This window comes from Linepithema humile, chromosome 1, assembly GCF_040581485.1.
Source record: "Linepithema humile isolate Giens D197 chromosome 1, Lhum_UNIL_v1.0, whole genome shotgun sequence".
Taxonomy (NCBI): Eukaryota; Metazoa; Arthropoda; class Insecta; order Hymenoptera; family Formicidae; genus Linepithema; species Linepithema humile.
Window position 1 is genome coordinate 35,963,650 of NC_090128.1, and position 25,112 is coordinate 35,988,761.

At 28.9% G+C, this 25,112-nt stretch overlaps 2 protein-coding genes across 3 annotated transcripts; both read right to left on the reverse strand.

Moving 5' to 3' along the window:
* Positions 1 to 1,480: 1,480 nt before the first annotated feature.
* LOC137001071 (receptor-type tyrosine-protein phosphatase mu-like) lies at positions 1,481 to 14,268 on the reverse strand. Of its 2 annotated transcripts, none has more exons than XM_067359077.1 (32): positions 13,709 to 14,268; positions 13,340 to 13,492; positions 12,322 to 12,599; positions 11,854 to 12,058; positions 11,418 to 11,759; positions 11,177 to 11,323; positions 10,883 to 11,038; positions 10,608 to 10,790; positions 10,359 to 10,489; positions 9,950 to 10,148; positions 9,532 to 9,599; positions 9,238 to 9,433; positions 9,009 to 9,127; positions 8,671 to 8,866; positions 8,111 to 8,434; positions 7,789 to 8,036; positions 7,585 to 7,660; positions 6,747 to 7,276; positions 6,176 to 6,477; positions 5,697 to 6,003; positions 5,365 to 5,452; positions 5,212 to 5,288; positions 4,749 to 4,883; positions 4,431 to 4,571; positions 3,689 to 3,886; positions 3,395 to 3,591; positions 3,215 to 3,321; positions 2,864 to 3,078; positions 2,498 to 2,626; positions 2,253 to 2,407; positions 1,871 to 2,006; positions 1,481 to 1,703 (listed from the first exon to the last, which is right to left on the reverse strand). In XM_067359077.1, the coding sequence occupies exons 1-32, from the start codon at positions 13,911 to 13,913 to the stop codon at positions 1,629 to 1,631; spliced, it is 6,018 nt and encodes a 2,005-aa protein (XP_067215178.1). In that variant the 5' UTR covers positions 13,914 to 14,268; the 3' UTR covers positions 1,481 to 1,628. The 2 variants fall into 2 exon arrangements, with proteins under 2 accessions (XP_067215178.1, XP_067215172.1); XM_067359071.1 differs by having other exon boundaries at positions 7,585 to 7,669.
* A 6,917-nt stretch (positions 14,269 to 21,185) lies between these two features.
* Positions 21,186 to 24,908, reverse strand: LOC137001247 (leucine-rich repeat-containing protein 1-like). Its single transcript, XM_067359786.1, has 6 exons — positions 24,574 to 24,908; positions 23,821 to 24,146; positions 23,454 to 23,678; positions 22,895 to 23,053; positions 22,436 to 22,769; positions 21,186 to 22,323 (listed from the first exon to the last, which is right to left on the reverse strand). The coding sequence occupies exons 2-6, from the start codon at positions 24,079 to 24,081 to the stop codon at positions 22,319 to 22,321; spliced, it is 984 nt and encodes a 327-aa protein (XP_067215887.1). The 5' UTR covers positions 24,082 to 24,146; positions 24,574 to 24,908; the 3' UTR covers positions 21,186 to 22,318.
* Positions 24,909 to 25,112: the final 204 nt, after the last annotated feature.

Sequence of the window (25,112 nt, forward strand, 5' to 3'; positions counted from 1 at the left end):
TTCTATATTGCAGAATTGACATATAATTTGTGAATTAGAAAGATTTATTATTTAATTGAAGAAAAATTTTTTTATGATAGCGAATAAAAGAGTTTATCTTGTTATGCATTGCGGTGCGTTTCTATTTTAATTTTCAACAGAAAAATTTCTAAGAATATCAAGATGGCAATATAGAGATGATGTATCAAAGAAGTTATTTTCGACTATTAATACTTTATCTATGTTGCGCAAATCATAAACAGTCTTGTATAGCTTAATTGTATGTCCACCTGTATGTATTACCAACGACAATATTTAATAATTTCTTCAATAAATATATAAAAAATTACAACAAAAATTTTTTCCCTATAAAAATATATTACAATAAGAAAAGACAAAAAAGGAGAGAGAAAGAGAGAGAGAAAGAGAGAGAAAGAGAGAAAGCATAATAAAAAACTTGTAAACATAAAAATTTGTTATGTAAACATATTTATATGTAAAAAAAATTTATTAATTTTCTCCATTAGCACACTTGGTTTTGTTGAAGTGTAAAAATTAAAATAACAAAATTATTATTCAGTTTTCTAAGAAATATATTCTTCATGTCACATAACGATATCATATGTATTTTAATTTTATGAAAAATATTGCACTTAATATTAAGCCTTAAAAATATGTCGATTAAACGTATATTAATATTTTATTTTTACGAAACATGTGTGTTAAAAATTAAAATACATAAACTTAATGATAAAGTATAAAAATTGTGCAAAAATATCTTGAGTTAAAAGCTTGAGTTAAGGAAATCAAAAAATTTCAATACATTTTGTAAGACTGCAATCGTGCAAGAATAGCCAATACAAAGTTCGAATGTCGTTTAAAATTAAACAACAAGAAAATTGTATATGTTATTAGCGTTACTAAGAAAATGTATTAATTTTTTTTTCAAAAAGACACACAGTCTTAATTGTGCTCAATAAATATAGACAAAAATATTGAGAAATTAATCTCCAAGTTGTCAAGCCTGTATCACATCTATTCATATTTTTGAGCAAAAGAACTTGCAAGGTGTGTACCTTGCTTGCTATTATAAAAAATATAATAATATACATAATAATAAGATTAAAACCATTAAAAAATATCTTGAGTTATCACGGCCACATTTACCATAAGGCGCATTACGCGCAAGCCTGGGCCTCATTTTGAAATCATACTGCTCACTAATGACAATATGAAAAACAGCCTACTTATAGTTGCAAAATAAAATACTTACTTTTAAATATTAAATTTATAATATAAAAACTAGAGGCCGCTGAAAAATTTGTAAGCGGTAATTGTTTATTAAATTTCGCCTTTTGCATCACGTAATGCATGTCGACTTTTATTTTCAATAAACACTTTAAAAAAATGCATATGAATTTGATTAATTGAAATAGACTTGTTCTATTGAGGACTCATAATGATGTTGCGCCTGGGGCCTCCAAAAGTATAAATGCGGATCTGATTCTTCACTATAATATTTCACATACATCTGATTACAAAAACAATAAAATATTTAGTTGTATATTAGTAAGCATGAGTATATATTGATTGTAATATTTATAATTATAATATTATATTATATCGCATTCGCGTATAAGATTGATATTTTAAGAGAAATTTGCATAAGTTTCAAAACACTTGAAATATGTCACTGCAGCATCACATAGATATTCCAGATGTTCCTATAAATTAAAATGTACATAAAATATTTCTGTATTGAACATATTATAAACTTTTTTATAATTATTTTTACAATTAATATTTTTTAATTATTATTTATAGTATATTTTTCACAATAAATACACAATTGACTCTCGTTTTCTCTATTGATAAAAAATTAATATATTACCAAAGATTGAATAAAATCTGGTCTCGATCGTCTAATCGCTCGCACCGCCAAGCAAACATCGCATTCTCTGTCGACGGCCATTCGCTCCAGCATGAAACTCAACGCAAGATAGAGACCACATCCAGTTACCCCATCACTGAGAAATTAATTTTTTTTGCTCTTTTAACAAATGTATCAAAAATATTTTTTGAAAAACAATAGGTTTAATTGGTAGTAAGAGATTATTTTACGTTAAATTTTTTATTATTGGAGAGTTATTTGTTTAAAAATAAAGAAGTATAAAATACAAATGAATTATGTCCTAAAAGAGACGTGAAAAACTTTGAATTATGAGAAATTTTAACATTTCCTCGGATTTTTGATAATAATATTAAATTTTTACTGGCAAAGCGTAACAATGGGCCCATCGCCTCTTGCGATTCTTTCCGTGGCTTGCCAAAAAGTCACCATCGATATAATTGGTGGCGGTGGTTGATTTCTTCCAGGTTTCCACTTCGTCAAACACAATATTGTGACAGATTGTTTTCTTGCAGGTTTCTACACGAGAGACAAAGAGAGCATCGATGCATTTATTGAATGAGTATGTAATAGCAACCAAAAAATATCAATTAATCGAATCAAATCTACCTCGGAATTGTCAACGAGTAACAATTTTTGTGATATATAATATTCCAATTCCACAGTCTCTTTTATTGTGATATTTAAGAACGGTACTGGTTTAAACTCGCCTTTCGTAGGAGTAATTGCACAGCAGGTCTGAAAAATTAAAATCGGATATTTGCATTTCTCTCTACACAACTATATATTTCTTTAATTATCATAATTTATAACATGGATATAAAATATTTTTAATTTATCTTAATTTATTGGCTTTTATTAAATACTCGGACATGTATTAGAAAAATAAATAAAAAATATTTCGTAAATTTTACTCTTTGCGATTATGTTCTCATTAACTCGATACGTTGAAATGTGTAAAAAATGCCCACATACAGGATCTTGAGGATCCGGCGATTGTAACATAAGAATAAGTTCCACTTTGAATTCGGCAATCATTCGCCAGAAATCGTTAATTGTTGATGACATGGGAAGCTGTGTGGCTACATATTGATCCCGAAGTTTTACTCCATCTACATATACACCGGATAGATAATCGCTGTTTTTGTCCGATATCGGATACTTCTTCAAATATATTCTGCCGATTTTATCTGCAGAATAAAATAAATTTCTTCTTCATTTTTATGGCGTCAAAAATATTACACAAAAATTAAAAAATTTTAATTCTTTTAATATGATGTTGTACAAAAAATATTTGTGATGTTTTGCTTATTTATTTCGACAAACCTGAAATTAGTTCTGGAAATCTGTTTTTGGCACGATTATTCTTTGATAACGGACGTGAAGTCGTCACTTGTCGTAGAGCTTCGTTCTGCCATGCAGTGTTCTGTAGTCTAAAAATAATTTGTGTTTCTATTACGTTATCAATCGACGCGAGGATCGAATAGCAAAGTTATTACGATATACCTTTGCTGTTGAATTGGAAGTAACTTTTTTAATTCGTTGATTCGTGTCGGCAACATCTCATTACACGGCAATGTGATTGGGATAAAAAGCAAACATTCCACTAATACCAAGTGCGCTAATAAATATTGCTGCTTATTATTTACCATGTCGATTCTTTCGCTTCTAATGGATGCCATTTCAGCAAAAACGTTGACGAACTAAATAATTTTATTCTTATTATTATTTCTTCAAATAAATATTGAATCTGATGCATCGGTGCAAAAATAAAATAACGATGAAATGAAATACAATTACCCCTTCGGCTGCTGCTCGACGGAGGCAAACATCGCACAGAATGATGGTTCCAGTTTTTCCAACGCCAGCACCAGAATGGACCACTACGGGCCCAATTCCAGGTGATGTCGCCAATAATTTTTTTAAATACATAACTATGGAGTGTGTATACAATGGCACGCCATAATCCGGCCAAACCGTGTAATGCAGGTGTTCTATCTGTTATTGATATATACAGGGTGTCTGTCATAACGTGTCTCACCGAAAAGATACAAGTAGATCTCGTTATTCTGAATAAAAAAGTCCCATACCATTTTGCAAACAACCACGTAAATTTTCGAGTAATTAATTAAAAAAGATTGGCCAATAAGCGCGCGATCTCGGACACGACAGCGCGCTAGACGAAAAGTTATTGTTTATGCGTTGCCTTTTTGTGCCGTCTTCCGCCCGATTCGTCGTGAGCAACTATCGCGCGTTTCGGGCAGGCGATGGGCCGTACGCCCAGATGTGTCAACAACGGCGCGCGTTATCGCCACCGCCGCTACGGTCAGCCTACTGCCCGATCGCGCGCTTATTGGCCAATCTTTTTTAATTACTTACTCCAAATTTTACGTGGTTGTTTGCAAAATGATATAGGACTTTTTTGTTCAGAATAACGAAATCTACTTGTATCTTTTCGGTGAGACACGTTATGACAGACACCCTGTATAGCAAAAGTTCAATAAAAGTTATTGGTTATGGTATTGATTGAGAATATGGATACCTTTCTAGTTTCATCTCCACAAGTGACTTGAAAAGTTCTAAAGCAATAATCAGCGAAAACATTATGCTTTGCGTTCAGTACAATAACATCGCCGTACGTTTTCTTCTTGCCAATGTCCGGCCAATATTGCTCACATTTTACCTGCAAAATTTATGAAAATTGAAAAAGCGTGTGTTTATTGTTGCGCGGTGAAAATAAATACGATTAAATCTGGTTTTTCTTCCGTATTTTGACAGTTTTTGTTATATATTCAAAAATTTTTTATGCAATGATTTTTATGTAGATTGTAATACATCGTATCAAGCAAAAAGCACATACCTTTCCATCTTCGCTTACGTTAACCAGCATGCAAATAATAAGAACATTTTCTTGCCAAATCATGCGCCAAAAATCGATAACCGTGTTAGGTAGAGGTCCTTGCGTAGCTATGTAACGTTTCTGTGTCTTGTAACCCTTTGAAATAATGTTTGATGATAAGTACGTAATAATTAAGATGTTTGTATATTATACTTATATACACATATTATTGAACTTTGTAAACTGTCTAAATAAGTGAATTTTGTATAGCATCCATAATTACTTCAAGTTGATGATTTTATCAATAAATTGAATGAATAAGAAAGAAGGAATTTATGAATAGTTAATTACTTTTTTTATTGCAATTAAATTTTTAACTCAAAAAGTTTTTAATTGCAATTTATAGAAAATTTTTGGAAGTCAACACACTTATGAATTTTGTTTGATTAAGATTACAATTAAAATATATTTGTCACTGACTTACAGTAATATAATTGGCATTGATATAATCGGAGTAAGGATCATCTGGAAGTTTCTTCAGTTTCACGCGTGTTTTATCATCTATTTAAATCAGAATACTATATATGTGGAATATTATTCGTTACTTTATAATGCAAAACTACCATTAATTTCTTACATGCTATAAGATTCCCATATCGATTTTTCAATTTGTTCTGTGGCAATTGGCCGTAATCCCACGACTGAGTTTGACCTTTCGGAAGCATCTTAAAGAAAAATTACGAAATTGAATAATTATATTGTCTTATAATTATAAATTGTAATGACCAGCTATAAAAGAATAAGAGTAATATTTGTTAAATGACAAAATTTTGCTTTATATTTTTATATAATAAGGATTTCAACATAGTTAATGTATACTTCATATGCAATTATCAAATTTTTCAAAAAATTCCGGCATAAAATACTTAATAAATACTTAAAAGTTTGTAAACAAAATTTGAGACTCACTCTGTACTGTTTATCCAGCAATGCGGATTGTATCGCCTCTCTGACGTAATCCTCAAAATCTTTCACTTTAATTAAGGACGCCATTTTCATCTTCTCTTTGATATTCTCGAATGCATTCAATGATATTTCCGAAGCGGTTACCGACGACGAAGATTGCCAGTTGGAAGGCATCGATAAATTTTGCTTTGAAGTTGATATCACAAATGTTGTTTCGCCTTCACGGTTTTCATGCACGAAATTTTCAATGTTTTGCGGCAAAATTATCTCATTTTGCAGTACTAACCGCTTAGTTAATTGCTGCTTTCTCCTATCAAAATCAACAGATTACAGCAAAAATATAGATAATCTGTATGTAATCAACACTTTATCTAACAGATAATTTTATTTAAATCACTTACACTTTAATAAGTATTAATAAAAATATGCATCGAGAATATAATACTCGAATGTTTTATAAAAAGTAAAGAAAAGATCATTACCTTCGATAGAAATAAAAAGTTGCGCCTACTAAAATCAAGCATATTATTGGTATAAACCATACTTCGTGACGCATCGGTGGATCAACAGGATCAACAGGATCAACAGGATCAACAAGATTATCAAGCTTTGTTGTATTTTCACGTTTTAATATTGTAAACGCAGTCCGTATAACAGTTAAATTCCCTTCAATTAAGACAACTGTTATATTATACGATTCTTCAGGTTTTAGTGGGCAATTCGTAGCATCACCGTAAGTTTTATTGTTGCCAACAATAAATTCCTGGTTAGCAAATTCGCTGATCTGTCGCCAATTAAAAAACAAACATTGAAGATATCTAATTTTGTAAATAAACAAAACAATATCATTGCTACTAGCATTGCAGTTATATGTATGTTATAATAAACTTTAATCCTAAATATATATTAAATAAATTATAGTTAAATATATCAAATAAATTCCCTTAATTTTATAACTGCACTTACCTAATTATTACTGAAAGTTTATTTTTTACTAAAATTTTTTATAAATATAATAGTTATATATATTGTAATTCTATGACATGTACATACCGAACCTTCTGCAGCTTGCCAAGCACTTTCATTAATCTTTATGTTTATTTGCGTTTTTAAAATTGGAGGCACTTCTAAATGTTTGCAAGGTTCTTTAGGTCCTTTTACTATGATGTGTATTCTGCTATATTGCGTATCGTTTAGGACAGGCGGAATCTTTAATGATATCGTGGAATCAAATTTCTTTACGTCTGCCATCAGATTCCCATCAAAATCGATCGTGGTAGGTGTTTGCAATATTTTGGTATTAGTGCTGCTAGATTTGTTTGCTATTGTCACAGCTTGAATTTGAATATTATACAGCGTTGATGGAAACAAATATAATTCTTGTTTATAATAACGCGCGTAATTTTTAAGAACTTTTTTATCAGATACTATTGAAATGTTCTTCGTCAAATTTGAAGAAACTTTATGTATTTGAATAAGAAAATACTGCAGGTGTCTGCCTGTCTTCCAAGGATGATCCCATTTTACGTCAATTACACTATTGTTCTTGACTGTCAAAGTGAAATTCCCAGGTGCATCTGGTGCTGAAAAATTTTATGGTCACAATATTGTCTAATCGACACAATAATAAATTTAATTTAGTCATATTTTAATGTTTTTTTGATTCGTATAATATTAGCTATATAAATGATAAGCATAATGCTTTTTTAGCATTTTCTAAATTATATAGCAAATAATCATGACATAGATTTGTTAATTATAGTAAGAAAATCGTAAAATATAATTATATACAAAAATTATAGTTTAACTATAGTCTATGTTTAATTTAAAACGCATTTGAAATTTCACAATATACTAAGCTTTCAAGTTTTGTTGAATGATAAAGTCTTACTTGTATTATGTAGCATTGTTTCGGTAACATAAACGGGAACACTTGATTCAGTAACATTTATATTGTAGGCTAAAATCTGTAAAATCTGTTTCAAATTGTATTAACTTTATATTTTTTCTTAGATAATTTTTGTTTATTACATCACATTTATGAAACACACGCGCGCGATTTTTTGTAGACACGCAAGAAATATTTTTTTTTTACCTGAATTTCTAAATGTGTAGAATTTATAGTAGCGCAGATGTAATCATCCCACAGGTCACAGGTGATGTTAACATTATCTTTATATTGGTTAAAGCAACTTAAATAATGCAAATCACAGATTTGAATGACGTAATGACTCAACCTTCCATTCGTAGGTGGAACTGGACTTTTCCATCTCAAATGTATGATTTCACGGCGATGGCGGGTATCAATTTCCACAACATCCAGATTAGTTATCGGAGGTGGAGCTGTTATTTCCATCATATTATATTTGTGAAGCAAATTATAAAGCAATTTAATAATTAATTAATAAAAAATTTACCTGTTGGCGGAAGTGTAAACAAACGTTTTTGATAAGCGGAAGCATTTTCCGAACTGTTCTCATCTCTTACTACATAAACTCTTACCATGTATTGTTCAGCGCCATAAAGTTCTGATATCTTTTTTAAATCAAAATAATTTAATTGGTCTTGACTGGGCTGGGCTTGACTCACAAAACTGAAATTTTTGACAGCGTCGCTCATGCCGTCTATTTTTATTCTAGCCTTTAATCGTCCCGAAATCGTTTTGCAATTTTCAGGTTTACTCCACGACAATATCAATTTCGTAGATAAAGTCAATGGGCCAAATGTCTCCGTTGGTATCTCTATTGAATTGATGACTGTTATTGTTTAATGTGATAAACATATATACATATATTTTTACTTTTAATAAGATATATGTACATATTCTTTTGTGACAAGTAGATTCCTGCGATGTCATTGAAAATTAATAAATGATTAATTAAACAAATTAACTTTATTAATGATATTAACTATGATCATTGTTATTCGATATCGAGTATTAATATTTGTGATAAATGATACGAATGTGCTTATGTACCGGATTCCTTTGTCTCAAAAGTTATCTCTCTACTTGTGCCGCCATGTCGCGAATTGTGAGCTGTAACTTGTGCCCTGTAATTTGCATATGGCTGTAAATTAGATATTGTGATTGTTTTGTTTGTTGTCCATTTTTCAATAGTATGATTACTTGACTCAAATTCACCAACATCCATACAGCCGTAGTATTCTTGAATCTGGCATTAAAAAGTTATTTACGTAAGTAATGCAAGTTCGTTGCAAGTTGGCTGAATAAATATCAAATTAAAGTGGTCTTTTGGCTTATATTTATAAAAGCTATACTGTTATAAACTAAATGTGAAAAAAAATTATACTTACTTTTAACATTATATGATACTGTGTTTTATTTCCATTTGGTTCTTTTGGAGCCCTCCAAGTTAGAGTTATGTTATTGTTGGATAGCAGAGTTGTGTGAAGATCTAATACTTCAGATGGAACTGTTGATATTTGTACAATGCATTTACAACGATTATATGTGCAAATGCATGTGAATAAATGCATTTTATATTTTGTATATATATGTTTTTTTTAATATTATTAAACTCACCTCCTTCAAGTGTATGTATTTCCTTGAAAAATAATGTTTGATCTTTATAAAATATGGTTACGTTGTATAAAGTGTGTGATGTTAAAGATGATACTTTATAAGGAAAAGATGTAGCAGTTTCATTAACAATTTGCTCCAATTTATCAACACGGTTCACTATGAGGTGATATTTATTTGCCGGACATGGATATAATTGCTGGCATGGAAAAGCAGAAAACAAGTTAGATTCTGTTAAAAATATTTAAAAATCAAATATACTAAATGCAAGAACTGGTTAGTGAAATATCTACGTACTTGTTTGTCAATTCGCCAGTTAATCATCAGGCTTGTTTCTTCTGTCGTTACATTGAAGTCTTGAGTCGCTAAATAATTACAAAATACTTTAAACAATGTATGTAACAAAACTTTATAAAGAAACTAGATTGGTATTATTATTAAAAATTTACTAATAATAATGTTGTAAATCGTAATGATTCGGTTTTTACATATTTAGTTTGTGAACTTTTACACTTCTTTTTTTATGTCGTTATTTATTGAACCACACATACTTGAAGTAACTGATTACTTTACATCATTGTAATATAAAACAATAATAATCTTATTTCATAATTTGGAGTCTGTGGCATATTATATTGGACATAATAAAGTATATGTAAATTTTAGTTTGAACGTGTATTGCACAAACTTATATATATAATAAATATTAACTTACGATTGCAATCAGTCTCAGCTTCTTGCCAATTGCTTCTTACTGACAAATCTCCAACAAGTATCACGTAGCGGACTTTATATTTAGTATTAGATTTTAAATTTTCAAAATTTCCTATTACATACGTCGTATTTGGGAGTATATTACTCCATTCTGAGTAATAACAAGAAATATTTATACAATTTTGTTCATTTAATTGTTGCTGTAAAAAATAAATTGGAAAATTGTATATGGCCTTCTATTTTCTTTTAAATAATATTAGATAAAAAAACTTTTACAATTTTTAAATTGTTTTTGCTTTTTTTTAAATATTGTTTTTGAAATGCTAGTATTTATTTTAAATTTTGTTTAATTATTAAAGTCTAAAAAAATTTTATCGCTTAAAATATTAAAAGGTGTAATATTTACTTACTTTTTCTATAATGTAAAAGATATATTTAATTTCATCTTCCTTGTATTCATCTTTCCATGTTATAGGAACTGTGGCTCGGATATTTGTAGTGCTTCTATAGTTAATTACAGGCAAGACTGAAGCGTCTATGGCTTGAGAAAGTATATAGTATATTATGCATTAGAGCATTATAAATTATCTCAATAATGATAAATATTTTATCTCTAAATATAATTTGAAATTGGCATACTACATATCGAAAAATGTTACCAGTTTTACATAAAGGACGTATGTATAATTTTTTGTTTTCTACTTTGCACCCTTTAAGACATGCGCCAGTTGTTTTGTCACATACATTTGATTCCACAGAACTAATTGTAGACATAGGATTAATTTTTCTGCATGAACCGCACGATTTTTTGCAGTTATGTCCATATTTATTTGGTCCACAAGCTGAAAAAAGCAATTGATACCATTAAGTGTATACAAGCTTTGTGTAAATAACAAATAACAATACAAACAACACAGTATTATATGTTACTCACGATTAGAACATTTAGGTCCTAGAAAACCTGGAAGACATGTGCAACCGTTTTTGTAACAAATTGCATTTTCGTTGCAGTCAGCGCTACCAAACATGTAATATGTGCAAAAGAATAAGCATTGCGGTCTTAGTTTTCCGTTCTCACAATTTTCATCATCTGAGAGAAGATGTGATCTTATTTATTATAATATAATTTTACTTGTGTATTACGTTAGTTGCATAAATATTTTATCAATAATGATAATAACTTTATTTAAAAAATGTGTACATATCAAGACAAATGTTTAATTATTACCTAATGCAACACCTTCTTTAGCAAAATGTATAGCATTCACAACGGTATGTTCATTATAAAACAGTTTCTGACATGTTAGAGAATCTTTCAAATTATCTTGTTCTACTAAATCTTGATTAGTAACAACAGAACTCACTCTCCAAGATACTAAAAAGAAATAAATTAACAATATGTAACGAATATACAAAGCAAGAAATTGATGTTTATAAGTATAAAAGAACTAGATGTTAAAAGTTCGTACCAGTTGAAGGACATTGACGAACATTCGCTATGGCCCACAGCGGATTCGAGGTGATTGTGCTAAGTTCAGGAATCACTTGAACAACTAAGCTACTAGTCGATGTAAGATTTTTCTTGATTTTGACTGATTGCCACGTAGGCAAGCCATGAATTGCGGGCTTTAATGAGCCTTTTGCCGTTACCATCTCTAACACTTCATTACTTGTAGAATCACGTAAGAATACTTGTGCATCGCACTTTGCACAAAGACCGATAAACATTTGTATGCATACCGTTGTACCGTTGACTTTTAAGATGGGACTCGTTAAGTTTGCACCTGTAGTAGTCGTGTGCAGAAAATTGTCTGAAAGAGATATTATTCGTGGGTAATTTTTTTTTCTTATCGCTGTATATGAAACTATTTTAATTAACTGAAAGTTTAGAATTTATTCACCCACATCGATGAAAGCGGATTAACATTTTATCAGTGCTTCGAATAAATACTTGATAATCCAATCTTTCAATTGTTCTGTTTTTTTTCAATTCTTCTTTGTCCACATATGTCATAATCATATTATCCGTATCATAAACGGTAATATTACGAGTCACAGAATTTGACGTAATGACGAATGATCGCCATTCGCTGGCAGATAATGGCGTGTGCTGTATTAATTATTAATTTTTAATTAGATGAGTGTATATGAAACTTAGAAATAAGTTAGTTGATTGTGTTCTATTTTTAAATCATTATTGTAACAATATATACAGATATATATATATATATATATATATATATATATATATATATATATATATATAACGTATAAAAAGCATTGATTAGTGTTTCTTTGAGAATATAATAAATACAAAAATATTTTAATTATGTAAAAGTGTGATTTTGGTTATAAGAAATTTGTGTATTTTACATTATATTGAGATAATTTATCTGCACATGGTGAAACTGGCCATGATTTGCTAGTATCTTTCAGAAAATCCAATCCTTGTGAACATTTTTGGATGGCAGATATTGTATTGCCCCAACCGCCTATTATGACCCAATAGCAAAGATTTTCCTTATAGTATTTGTCTTTGCAAAACAATATATGTAGATCTGTTTGTGCACGGATCGAAAACGAAAGTACTGCAGAAGTTTGTATAGAGCCAACATGTTCATATTGAGAACTAAATTCATATTCTTTAAATTCTGAAAATTTTTACAGTAATTTATTAGTGTTGTCATTTAGAACCAGGTATACTCGGGTATGTGGATAGTCTGGTATTACCCGAGTAATCCGATTATCTCTGGTAATATTTAGCTATCCGGGTTCCTAGGTACACAAAATATAATAATTACACACACATATTGCATTGCAATTGCATTGCTAATACAGAATTATTGCATATAATCGTATTACTCTTATTAAAATAATATAAATAGTAAATTATAAATTGTAAATTTTTATAATGTTATTTGTTACATGTAATACGATTATATGCGATAATTTTGTATTAGCAATGCAATTACAATGCAGTATGTATGTATAATTGTCATATTTCAAATACCCGGTTATCTCGGATACCCGGGTATTCGAAGATATTGACAGCACTATAAGTTATATACACTATCGGTCAAAAGTTTTTGGATTTTTTTCCGTAAGTATTTTTTTGGATTCTATTTTCGTTAACCCGTTAAAGAGAATATATATCAATACATTTTTGAAAATATTTATTTTAAGTATGGTTACATGGATTAAAAAAAATTACACAGTATCAAGCAATAAATTCAACTATATTTTTTGTTTAAAAAACTTTTAACCGGCAGTATAGATACATATCTTTGATGTAAATAATTAATTAGTATTGGTATGTTTGATAAATCGACATGCATTTTGTAATATTACTGTCGTAAATATTGCGACTTTTTTCCAAGTAGAAATTTCTTACCTTCCCATCGTTGATCAAATACTAGGGCCATAGGCGTTGCAGAGGAATTTGTAATAGTCCAGTTTTTGCTTGACCATAATTTTAAACAACCTTCGGAATCGTTCATTTTGCAGTCTATTTTATTATTATTAAATGCATTTTTGCTAAAAGCCACTGAAATTATAGCGTATCTATAGTAAGTGTATTATATTGCAAATAATATAATAAAATTATTTTACGAATGAGTGTTTAATAGACATTAACAAAATTCTAATATTTAATCAAATATTAGATGCTTGCAATAAAAAAAATTTGTTATTAAATTTGCAAATACTGTATCTACTTGGTCACAAAAATGTAAAACCGATTGTTTTTGTTTTGACAACTTACGTATATTAGGTTTTACAGATTCTGCATTCCATATTAAATGATTCCATACAAGAGCGCTGCCATCATCTTCTGAGAGACATATTAATGTTCTTAATTGTGAGTTTGATTCTGGCGCACCGCGCAATACAATCACTTTTCCAAAAATGTGTAACACTTGACACGCGAGAAAAGTAAACATCAATACGGTTATCGTCGTTTCTTTCATTGTGAACAGATTATATGCGCCATTTAAAAATCGAACAATTATCAAAAACGATATTGATAAAATAATATAATAAAATAAAAACACACACACACACACTATAACTTATCAACTTGTTTTATATTATCACAGCAAAGTCTGAATGTCACATTACTGCACGATTTTGTGTATCAAATATACTTGAAAGGATCAATTACGACTTTTTAAAGGAAAACGACTTGTGCTTTAGTCATGAATTTAATTTAAGTTAAACAAACAATATATTAATAAGAGATTTTGTGTCGAAGTAATGTGTCTTGTTTCCGTTTACTAGTCAGACTGTTGGACGACAGTGATTTGAAACGGCAAGTGGTTGAAAGGAACTTGACTTCCTTCTAGTGAATCCGCGATAACAAATCCTCTATCTACTAACGCAACTGACGAATCAGGAAATGACGATTCTACGGAACTTTTATATTTATATCATTTTATATTAAACTAACATAAATATTAAACAGTTTTATCATCAATTACACATATTACATGCTACTTATTTGTAAAATGGGGAAGGTTGATAAGTAAATGTTTATAATATTATATAACTGGATTACGTATGATCTTATTTTTATTTTTCGTAAAGTAATTTGTATTTTACAAAAATATGTCGTTAATCTATATTTATTCTACACAATATATTCAAATAATTGATAAGCGTCGTTTATATAACTCAAAGCAACATTTTAACTAGATTTTAAATCTCAAACTTATTATGCGGCAACTTTTCAATAGAAACGAGACAACCAAAATTGTGAATGTCTCATGAATCATCACGTATCTTTATATCGTATATCACTTACTTCTTAAAGATTGCATATGTATTTAAACTATCAAACTTTTGAAACACAAACACGTTAATAGAATTATAACAAAATTTTAGAATGGCATAGAATTTAAGATTGTTTGACATTTGAGAGACATATTAATTTTCTTGAGACATTGCTATTACAACTATCTAAAAATGGTGAATCGCGCAATATGATTACTTTCCCGACATAAAGCATCTGACTCGCAAAAAGAGATAATGTTAACGCATCTATTCTAGCTTTCACACAAGCATTAATCTTTATACTAAGTTATTACATAAAATAATTACTTTCGCATATATTGAATATGTATGAATGAATTACAACATTTAAACGAATCGCAATCTATTTATTGTTTTTGAGAAATTTAATTTGCATTTTTTTATCTAATTTAAATTTAAAAAAAATAGTAACATGAAGCTTTCTATAGAAATATTTTGTGCTGTTTTCGTCTTAAACTATTGAAATTGTCAGAATATTTTCAAGTAACCACAAGTGGTAAAAGGCAAACACCACTTCCTTTTAGCGAACTTGCGATAACAGATTACTGATAAATGCAACTGATGCATCGAAAAGCAAAGATTCTATCAGAATTCTACATATATATTATATTTTATATAAAAATATCAATCAATGTATAATATATTTTGCATAAACTATCTAAAAAGGAATGTGAGAATAAAAATAGATTTTCTGGGAAATAATATTTAAAGAGCTATTATATTTAAAGAGCTATTCAATAAATGCGCGTATAATTTATTTTTGTCATAAGCGTAGAACTTAATAAAATTAAATTTTACGGTTATTTGTTGATTAATTTGATTAAGCAAAAATCAATGGTTTTAGTGCATTTTACAAGTGTGCTTTATTGATCGCATGTTTTATTTATTTAAAAAACATTTATTTTGATGTATATTGCGAGCATCAATCATATTTTATTATTTTTTGTTTTATCCAAAATTATTCTATCTTAATATTGAATTGGAAAACATTTATTTTATTGCGAAAATAAATTATGATTCATAATTCTGTTCGGTAAATGGTCTGTTTTTGAAAACAAACGTCCTAAAAAATTAAAAGAAGACGTCTTAAAAACCTGCAAGAAAATTAATAAAGGACGTCTCCATTCATGCTGCTTGCTACTTGCGTTTCAAAGCTGGCGTCACTGGTACTATTCGACAAATGAAGCGGTTCTTCTTTTAAAAGAACTCTGATTATGAAAATTTGATGATTAGAAGAACCACTTTATTTGTTCTTTCGGATAGTAGCGTTCATAACGTTTGGCAGCGCTGATCTTTACTACTGCAGCGCGCATGGTTAGAAGAGAAAATAGACGTTCACATACGATAATCGCTTAAAATGTACAACCAATTTCGAGCACTGAATTAGACCATGGGATCATAAATGGATAGGCTAGGAAAGAAAATTCAGATAAAATTAATTCAAGCAAAAATAAATACATTCAATAATCGTGCAACATAAAGTCCACATATTTCAGGATTAAAGATGATGAATCATTTAATCTAAATCTTTTGCCCACTCATTTTAAGATAGTGAAACTATGAAATAATATAATTTTTATTTTTATTTGTAATATTTGTATTGCCACATTTAAACTTAATCATGTATATTAACGTCCATTTTTAAGTCATAGTAAAATTATCGTATCGCGATAATGCATAAGAATAAAGATGGTTTATCGTACAATTGAATAAAACTAAAAATCAGGCTGAAATACTAGCTTTTATTCTAGCTTTTATTCTTCACACGGCCGCATTTACCATAAGGCGTATTAGGCGCAAACTGGAGCCTCATTTTAAAATATTACTCCTCACAAATGACAAAATTAAAAATATCCTAGTTATTGTTGCAAAATAAAATACTTACTTTTAAATATTAAATTCATAATATAAAAACTAGAGGCCACTGAAAAATTTGTAAGCGGTAATTGTTTATTAAATTTTGCCTTTTTACATCATGTAATGCATGTCGACTTTTATTTTCAATAAACACTTAAAAAAAAAAGCGTATGAATTTGATTAACTAAAATAGACTTGTTCTTTTGAGGCCTCATAATCATGTTGCGTCTAGGGCCTCTAAAAGTATAAATGCGGCCCTGTGAGTTATAAAGGTTTGAGTAAAGAAAATCGAGAAGACTCAATACTTCTTGTAAGACTATTATGATTAAAGAATCTTGACAAGTTTAAAAGTTTTAAAAGTCTTAATGTCTTCAATATATTGAATGATATCAATGTGAAATTATTTTCGTAAATTATCACACATTCATATACACAAACACACATGAATATACACTGAAAAAAAAATAGTTGAAATAATTATAATTTCACTAAAATTGATAGTAATAAGTTTCATTATTTCTCGAAACCATGCGAATAAGGTTATATAACTAGTATTATAGTAAAATTTACTATAAAAATGAGTATTCCGACTATAATTTTTTTACCATGCAATTATAGTTCATTTTATCATCGATTTTTTTTTTTCAGTGTAAAGGAGGATGTTAAAAATAAGTCGATTTTGGCCCATGGTGTGGAACCAAAACTACAAATGGTTTCTTATAGATTTTATCCGTAGAATCACGTGGTAAAGTCTGTTTTCCTCTAGACAGCGGGGAAAGTACGGAAAAATTGAAAAAAGACCATGAAAAATGCAATTTCTCGAGCTGGTTGAAGTTTAAAACGTTCCTGGAGTGATTTTTTAAAAATGATTTGTCGCTTTTGTCCTTTTGCAGGGAGGAAGTTTCGAGACTAACAAACAAAGTACAAAAAAGACCAATCTGATACGTGCGTCGGAAGACATCCTCATATCCGAAAAACCACCCCTAAAATCACTCAAACAATTCTAGCCAAGCTAAAAATGATTTGTCGCTCTTTTCATTCCGCACGGAAAAAATTCCGAGGCCCTCACACGACATGCAAAAGAGACCGATCCGATACATGCGTCGGAAGACACCCTTACACTCGAAAAACCATTCCCAAAATCACTTAAACGATTCTCGCCAAGCTAAAAGTGTCTTCCGACGCATGTATCGGATCGTACTTTTTTGCATGTCGTATGAGGGCCTCAGAACTTTCTGTATGCCAAAGGAGAAAAGCGACAAGTTATTTTTTGCTAGGCGAGAATTTTTTAGGCACTCTGGGGTGGTTTTTTGAGTATAAGGGTGTCTTCCGCATGTATCGAATCGGTCTTTTTTGTATGTCATGTGAGAGCCTCAGAACTTTCTCTACGCAAAAGGAGAAGAGCGACAAATCATTTTTAGCTTGGTGAGAATTGTTTAAGTAATTTTTGGGGTGGTTTTTCGGGTATAAGGGTGTCTTCCGACGCATATATCGAATCGGTCTCTTTTGCATGTCGTGTGAGAGCTTCGGAACTTTCTCCGTGCAGAATGAAAAGAGCGACAAATCATTTTTAGCTTGGCGAGAATTGTTTAAGTGATTTTGAGGGTGGTTTTTCGGGTATAAGGGTGTCTTCCGACGCATGTATCGGATCGGTCTCTTTTGTACTTTGTTTGTTAGTCTCGAAACTTTCTCTCTGCAAAAGAACAAGAGCGACAAATCATTTTAAAAAAATCGCTCTAGGAACGTTTCAAACTTCAATCAACTCGGGAAATTGCATTTTTCATGGTCTTTTTATCAATTTTTCCGTACTTTCTCCGCTGTCTAGAGGAAAACAGACTTTACCACGTGATTCTACGGTATAAAATCTATAAGAAATCATTTGTAGTTTTGGTTCCACATCATGGGCCAAAATCCTTCTTTAAGACTTTCATGCTTTCAAGATTTTTCAAACTTCTTAATTAAAACAGTCAGATGTTTTAAAATTTTTAATTTTTAGTTATTCTTGGCTTGATTAAAAATTTGCAAGTAAGTCTTGAAATCACATTATTAAATAAATACATATATAATTTTGTGTTTTAAAATGTATACAAAAATAATAATATTGACGAAGATCGATAAATTATATGTATACTCGTCAAAGAATATAAAAAATTCAAAAGTTTTAAAATCGGTCATATCAGATATTTTTATATAAGTTACATTTTGTTGTTGTGAATTTTAAATATAATAAATTAATCATACCTTCTTAAATCCATATCAGCTATTATTTCAGCACATTCTGATGAACAAGCATAACATTTAAACCATGCATTGGAAATATTTTCTGATACATTAAATTTAACATTCAGCATTGAAACATACTCATAAAAATTTATGAAGCGTTTTTCATAATAACGAAAACATGGAGTTTCACATAAGAAGCAATATTTTTTATTATCCAAATATCTGACAAATACTTTACGTAATACGTTTGTGTAATTCCATCTATAATCGTCAAAATTATTAAAATTATTGAAATAGTTTTGACTTATACAGTATTTTTCAAGAGTCAAATTAAATATAATTAAAAACATCTAAATAATAGCAGCAAACCCAGATTTTAGGATAATGTCAGCTGAACATTCCATAAGACTTAGCACTTCCAAATTCGTAGGCACCGTAGGCAAATCATCGTCACTATCGTCATCTAAATTAAATGGATTCCCATCAACATTTATATGCACCCGTAAATGTGCCACTGAGAGAGAGAGAGAGAGAGAGAGAGAGAGAGAGAGAAAAAAAGAAAGAGAAAGAGAGGGAGAAAGAAAGAGAGAAATTCTTTTATAGCGAATAAAAGAGTTTATCTTGTTATGCATTGCAGCGTGTTTCTCTTTTGATATTTCAACAAAAAAATTTATAAGAGTATCAAGCTGGCAATATAGAGATGATGTATCAAAAAAGTCATTTTCGTATATTAATACTTTATCTATGTTGCGCAAATCGTAAACAGTTTTGTATAGCTTAATTGTATGTCATAAAGTTGATCATTCAATCCACGATTAAAAAACATATTACAATAATTTGACTTCTTCACATAAATAATATTCAATAATTGACGAAATGTGTTATTTACTTAAATTAATAAATAATAAATAAATAAATAGTACGTTGGCATGTATAGAATCTAAATAGAATAAAAGTTAATTTGCCAAATATTCCACATAATATATGAATTATAATATTCCAGTGCATTTTTCTGCTGAGGAAACGGTGATTTTTCAAACTTCACTACAAGAATCACGCTGACGAAATGTTTTATTTTTTCAAATAATAATGTTATTATACTTAGTAAATATCATAATTTTTTAATATTGCATTGTTTAACGTACAAAATTGTGATTCATGTTTAAGCATAATAAATTATTTCTAATAGAGAATAGCTTGAGCCATTTCCAGATTCCATTTGTAGATCGAGTGAATTTTGCACAATAATTGAGCAAAAATAAAAGATAAAAATAAAAAATAAAAGACGGAAAGTGAGACAAAGTATCTAGCTCCTTTGGCAAAAAAAAGATGTTATTTCTCTTCAATGTTAAATTTATTAAATTTTGAACAGTTGCGACAATTGTGTAGCAATCGTAAATAGATTTTCTTACAGTTAGTATTTTTATTTCTTTTCTTAAAAACTGACTACATTTTTTATTTTTAATATTGTTATAATTATACCTTCATCTCGTACCACTGAGCTACTAATTTGAAGAAAAAGTTATAAACTCTGTTTGTTCAATGTTTGATATCCTTCTTTCTAGAATAAAAAAGATGTCAAGTTTTGCGAAAATTACAGAAAATATTAAAAATTGTTGATATTAATGTACTTTGTATAAAATAAATGTCCTATTTAACTCCCAATGCATTGAACAAAAATCTTATTTAATGTTATTTTCAATATTTAAATTATGTTTCTTCTGTTTCTTCTGTTGTATTTATAAAAAAATGTAGAGCGTTATTGCCAATAAACTTCTATTCAACTTACAACAAAACACAATGATCTGTTCAAAAGAAGTTTTAAATGTTTTAAAAGTACTGTTCCGTTGTCGACGTTAAAACTACAGTATAACCTCAATTAAATGTTTATTTGTTTCGCGTGATATTATTGACACAAGAATATACGATTGTATGAAAAGCAACTTTAATTTAAAAATTTTATCAAAGTGATAATGACATTATGCTGCACCTGAGAAACTTTTTTACTCCATTTGATAATAATAATGGTACATCCGTTGAGCATCTTTTAATTAATCCGACTATTTTCTCCAGATACATCGAGTATTACCAACGACAATATTTATTAATTTCTTCAATAAATATATAAAAAATTACAAAAAAAATTTTTTTTCCTATAAAAATATATTACTAATATTATAAGAAAAGACAGCAAAAAAAGACGGGAGAAAAACAGAGGCAGGGAGAGAGAGAGAGAGAGAGAGAGAGAGAGAAAGAGAAAGAGAGAGAGAGAGAGAGAGAGAGAAAGTAAGCATAATAAAAAACATGTAAACATAAGTATATGTTATGTAACATATTTATATGTAAAAAAAATTTATTAATTTTCTCCATTAGCACACTTGGTTTTGTTGAAGTGTACAAATTAAAATAACAAAATTATTATTTAGTTTTTTAAGAAATATATTCTTAATGTTACAAATCGATGCATATCATATGTACTTTAATTTCATGAAACATATTGCAGTTGATATTAAGGCTTAGAAATATGTCGATTACACGTATTAATATTTTATTTTTACTAATCACGCATGTTATAAAAAAAAAAGATACATAAACTTAGTAATACAGCATAAAAATCATGTAAAAATATCTTGAGTTAAAGGCTTGAGTCAAAACAATCAAAAAGGTTCAATACATTTTGTAAGACTGTTACGATAAAATAATCTTGAAAATCTTAAAAATTTTGATAGCTTTAATGTCTGGAATGCTTTGAGTGGTATAAATGTGTGATATATTTTACATAATTTAACACATATACATAACCCAGAGACATGTATATATACAATATACACGCACACACATATGTATATATATATATATATATATATATATATATATATATAAATATACACACGCACACACAAACATATGTATGCAAATTCAATACGTTAAAGCTATTAAGATTTTTCGAAATTTTCAATGAAAACAGTTTGCAAGATGTTTTAAGATTTTTGATTATTTTTGATTTGATTAAAAATTTGCAAGTACGAATCTATTTGTGGTAGTGATAGTATATCCTATCACTAAATATATATATAATTTTGTGTTTTAAAATATATACAAAAATAATAATATCCACAAATATCGATAAATTATATGTATATTCGTCAAAGAATGTATAAAATTCAAAAGTTTTGAAATCGGTCATATCAGATATTTTTATACAAGTTTCATTCTGTTGTAAATTTTAAATCTAATAATTTAATCATGTATTCTTAATTCCTTAACATTTCAGCACAATCTGATGAACAAACATAACATTCAAAACTTGCTGTCTGAATACTTGAAGATCCATAAAATTTAATATGTAATATTTCATAATACTCAGGATAATTTATGAAGCCTTTTTCATAATAACGAAAACATGGATTATTACAAAGGAGGCAATGTCTTTCATTATCCATATATCTGATCAATCCTTCAGGTAAACCGTAATTTGCGTAATCTAATCTATAATCGTCAAGATTTTAAAAAATATTGAAATAATTTTGATTTACACAGTATTTGTCAAGAGCCCAGTTAAATATAATTAAAAACGTCAAAATAATAGCAACAAACCCACATTTCAGGATAATTTCAGCTGAACAATCCACAAGACTTGGCACTTCCAAATTCGTAGTCAAATCATCACCACTATTATCATCACTATCATCATCACTATCGTCATCACTATCGTCATCTATCATCAAATTAAATGGATTCCCATCAACACATATATACGCCTTTAAATGTGACACACTTCCTGGTAAATATAACAAATCATTGTCGGACAAATCAAGAAGTCTTAAATTTTCGAGATTTGCGATACTTTGTGGTAAACGTTTTAACTTATTGCCAGCAAGCCATAAAGTAAATAAAGCATTTAGTTTTCCAATTTGTGGCGGTAATTCCGTTAACTAGAAATAATTAATAATTTTATAATTTATTAGTAGATAATAAATATAAACTAACCTTTTTATTTTTTTATAATAATTTTGGTTTTTTTTATGATGTTTTGATAAATAAATAGTGCAAGTCTTACCAGATTGTCCGACAGATATAATTCTAACAATTTATTTTTTACTTCAGTTTGCTCTAGCCATTCCCACGCTTTGCGATTATACTTTCCAAGGTGATTAGATGAAAGATCAAGATACATAAGATGCGGCAAAGTACCCAACTCTTTTGGTAAGAACTTGATCTTATCATTGAATAAGTATAAGAATTGTAAGTTTTCCACATTAATTAATTTGTAATGGTAATGTAGTGATATACATGGAGAAATTTTTATATCAGAAATTACTATGTACGGAAGTAGCCGCGGATCATGAAAGAATTATAAAAATGTTTACTATGCTTTTTACATGTGAAACATAGGACAAATTTTCGATCCGCGGTTATTGCCGTACATAATAATTTTTAATATAAAAAGTTTTGCGTGTACAAATAAGATCAATTTATTAATATGGTTGACTTTTTATGCGTTGTCAATAAAAAGTATATGTAATTTAAATGTTTCATTTTTAAGAAAATTTTTTAAGAATAATTTCATTTTTGTTAGTTAACATCATAATATTTTAGTTTTCAATATTATAACTTACATAATTATGATTTAAGTTGAGTTCTCTTAAATTATTTCTAATAGGAGCTTGCATTAACCATTCCCATGCGAATTGTTCAGATCCTCGAAGATTATTATACGATAAATCAAGATGCAAAAGAGGCAAATTACCAAACTCCTTTGGTAAAGAACTGATTCTCAAACTTGTCATATATAAATTTGTGAGATTTTTCAAACATGTGATTTGTAAAGGTAATTCTGGTAGCTGTAAATAACAAAATAATTCAAGAACATAACGATAAATGGTGGAAAGGTAAAGTGACTTTTTCATTTTTTAAATAAAAACTTCTTTCTGTTAATTAGTAGTTAATATCATAATATCTGAGTAAATTGATAGTGTAACTTACGTCATAATGCATTATTTTCAATGATTTTAAATTATTTCTCATAAAATCTTGCTCTAACCATTCCCATGCAGATTGAATAGTATTCACGACATAATTACTGGATAATGTAATCTCTTGTAGATGATGTAATGTACCGAACTCTTTTGGCAAGAAATTAAATTTACATTCATGTAAAGTTACATGTACCAGATTCCGAAAAGGTGTATGTATTGTCAAAGGATAGTACAAAGCATAGTACAAAGATTCTCTTGCAACCATCATCCTTATTTTTTTCTTCTTTAAAACTATATGAAATTTTATTTTACTTGATGTTTTCTGAAAAATACCTTTTGCATTTTGCATTGCTGTAAAAATTTAATGCTATTCAAAATTGAAATGGGTTGGATATTATATGCATTTTTAAATATCAAGTGTTGTGTTATACTAGAACAATCATTCTGGAAAGTGTAGTTATTGATATTATTTGATCGAACAAAGTTATGTACTCTGAAATTTGCTTAAAGAAATTCTATTATTTTTGACAAATAAATAATTTATGTACATTTCTACCTGGTCTATTCATATTTTCAATAGAATCATAAAGGAAATATTACTTTAATATGTGCTTTCAAGATGAAAAAGATCTACAAAGTATAAATGTCGCAATGATATAGAAAATGTTATAAAATGTATGTTGAAATTAATTTAACTTATATAAATTTGGTATTTTATTCGATAAAAATAATTCTGAATTAAACGTGTGGTGAATATTACCTCATTCCTTCTCTTATGTTAAAAGCGGTTTGTGAACGATAAAAATGCGAATTTTTAGACGTAGTTATATGCTTCATGTGACGGTTGCTAATTGTACTGCTCTGTTACATACGTCCAAGCTGCTATACATAAAGCCAATGATGTTTATTATTTCGTGCGTTGATGTGGGGAAAATCGTACGCGCTTTTGCCAAACGTTACATAAAATTGGAATCCGTCGAAGTAAACGATTTCTATATTGCAGAATTGACATATAATTTGTAAATTAGAAAGATTTATTATTTAATTAAAGAAAAATTTTTTTATGATAGCGAATAAAAGAGTTTATCTTATTATGCATTGCGGTGTGTTTCTATTTTAATTTTCAACAGAAAAATTTCTAAGAGTATCAAGATGGCAATATAGAGATGATGTATCAAAAAAGTTATTTTCGTCTATTAATACTTTATCTATGTTGCGCAAATCATAAACAGTCTTGTATAGCTTAATTGTATGTCCACTTGTATGTATTACCAACGACAATATTTAATAATTTCTTCA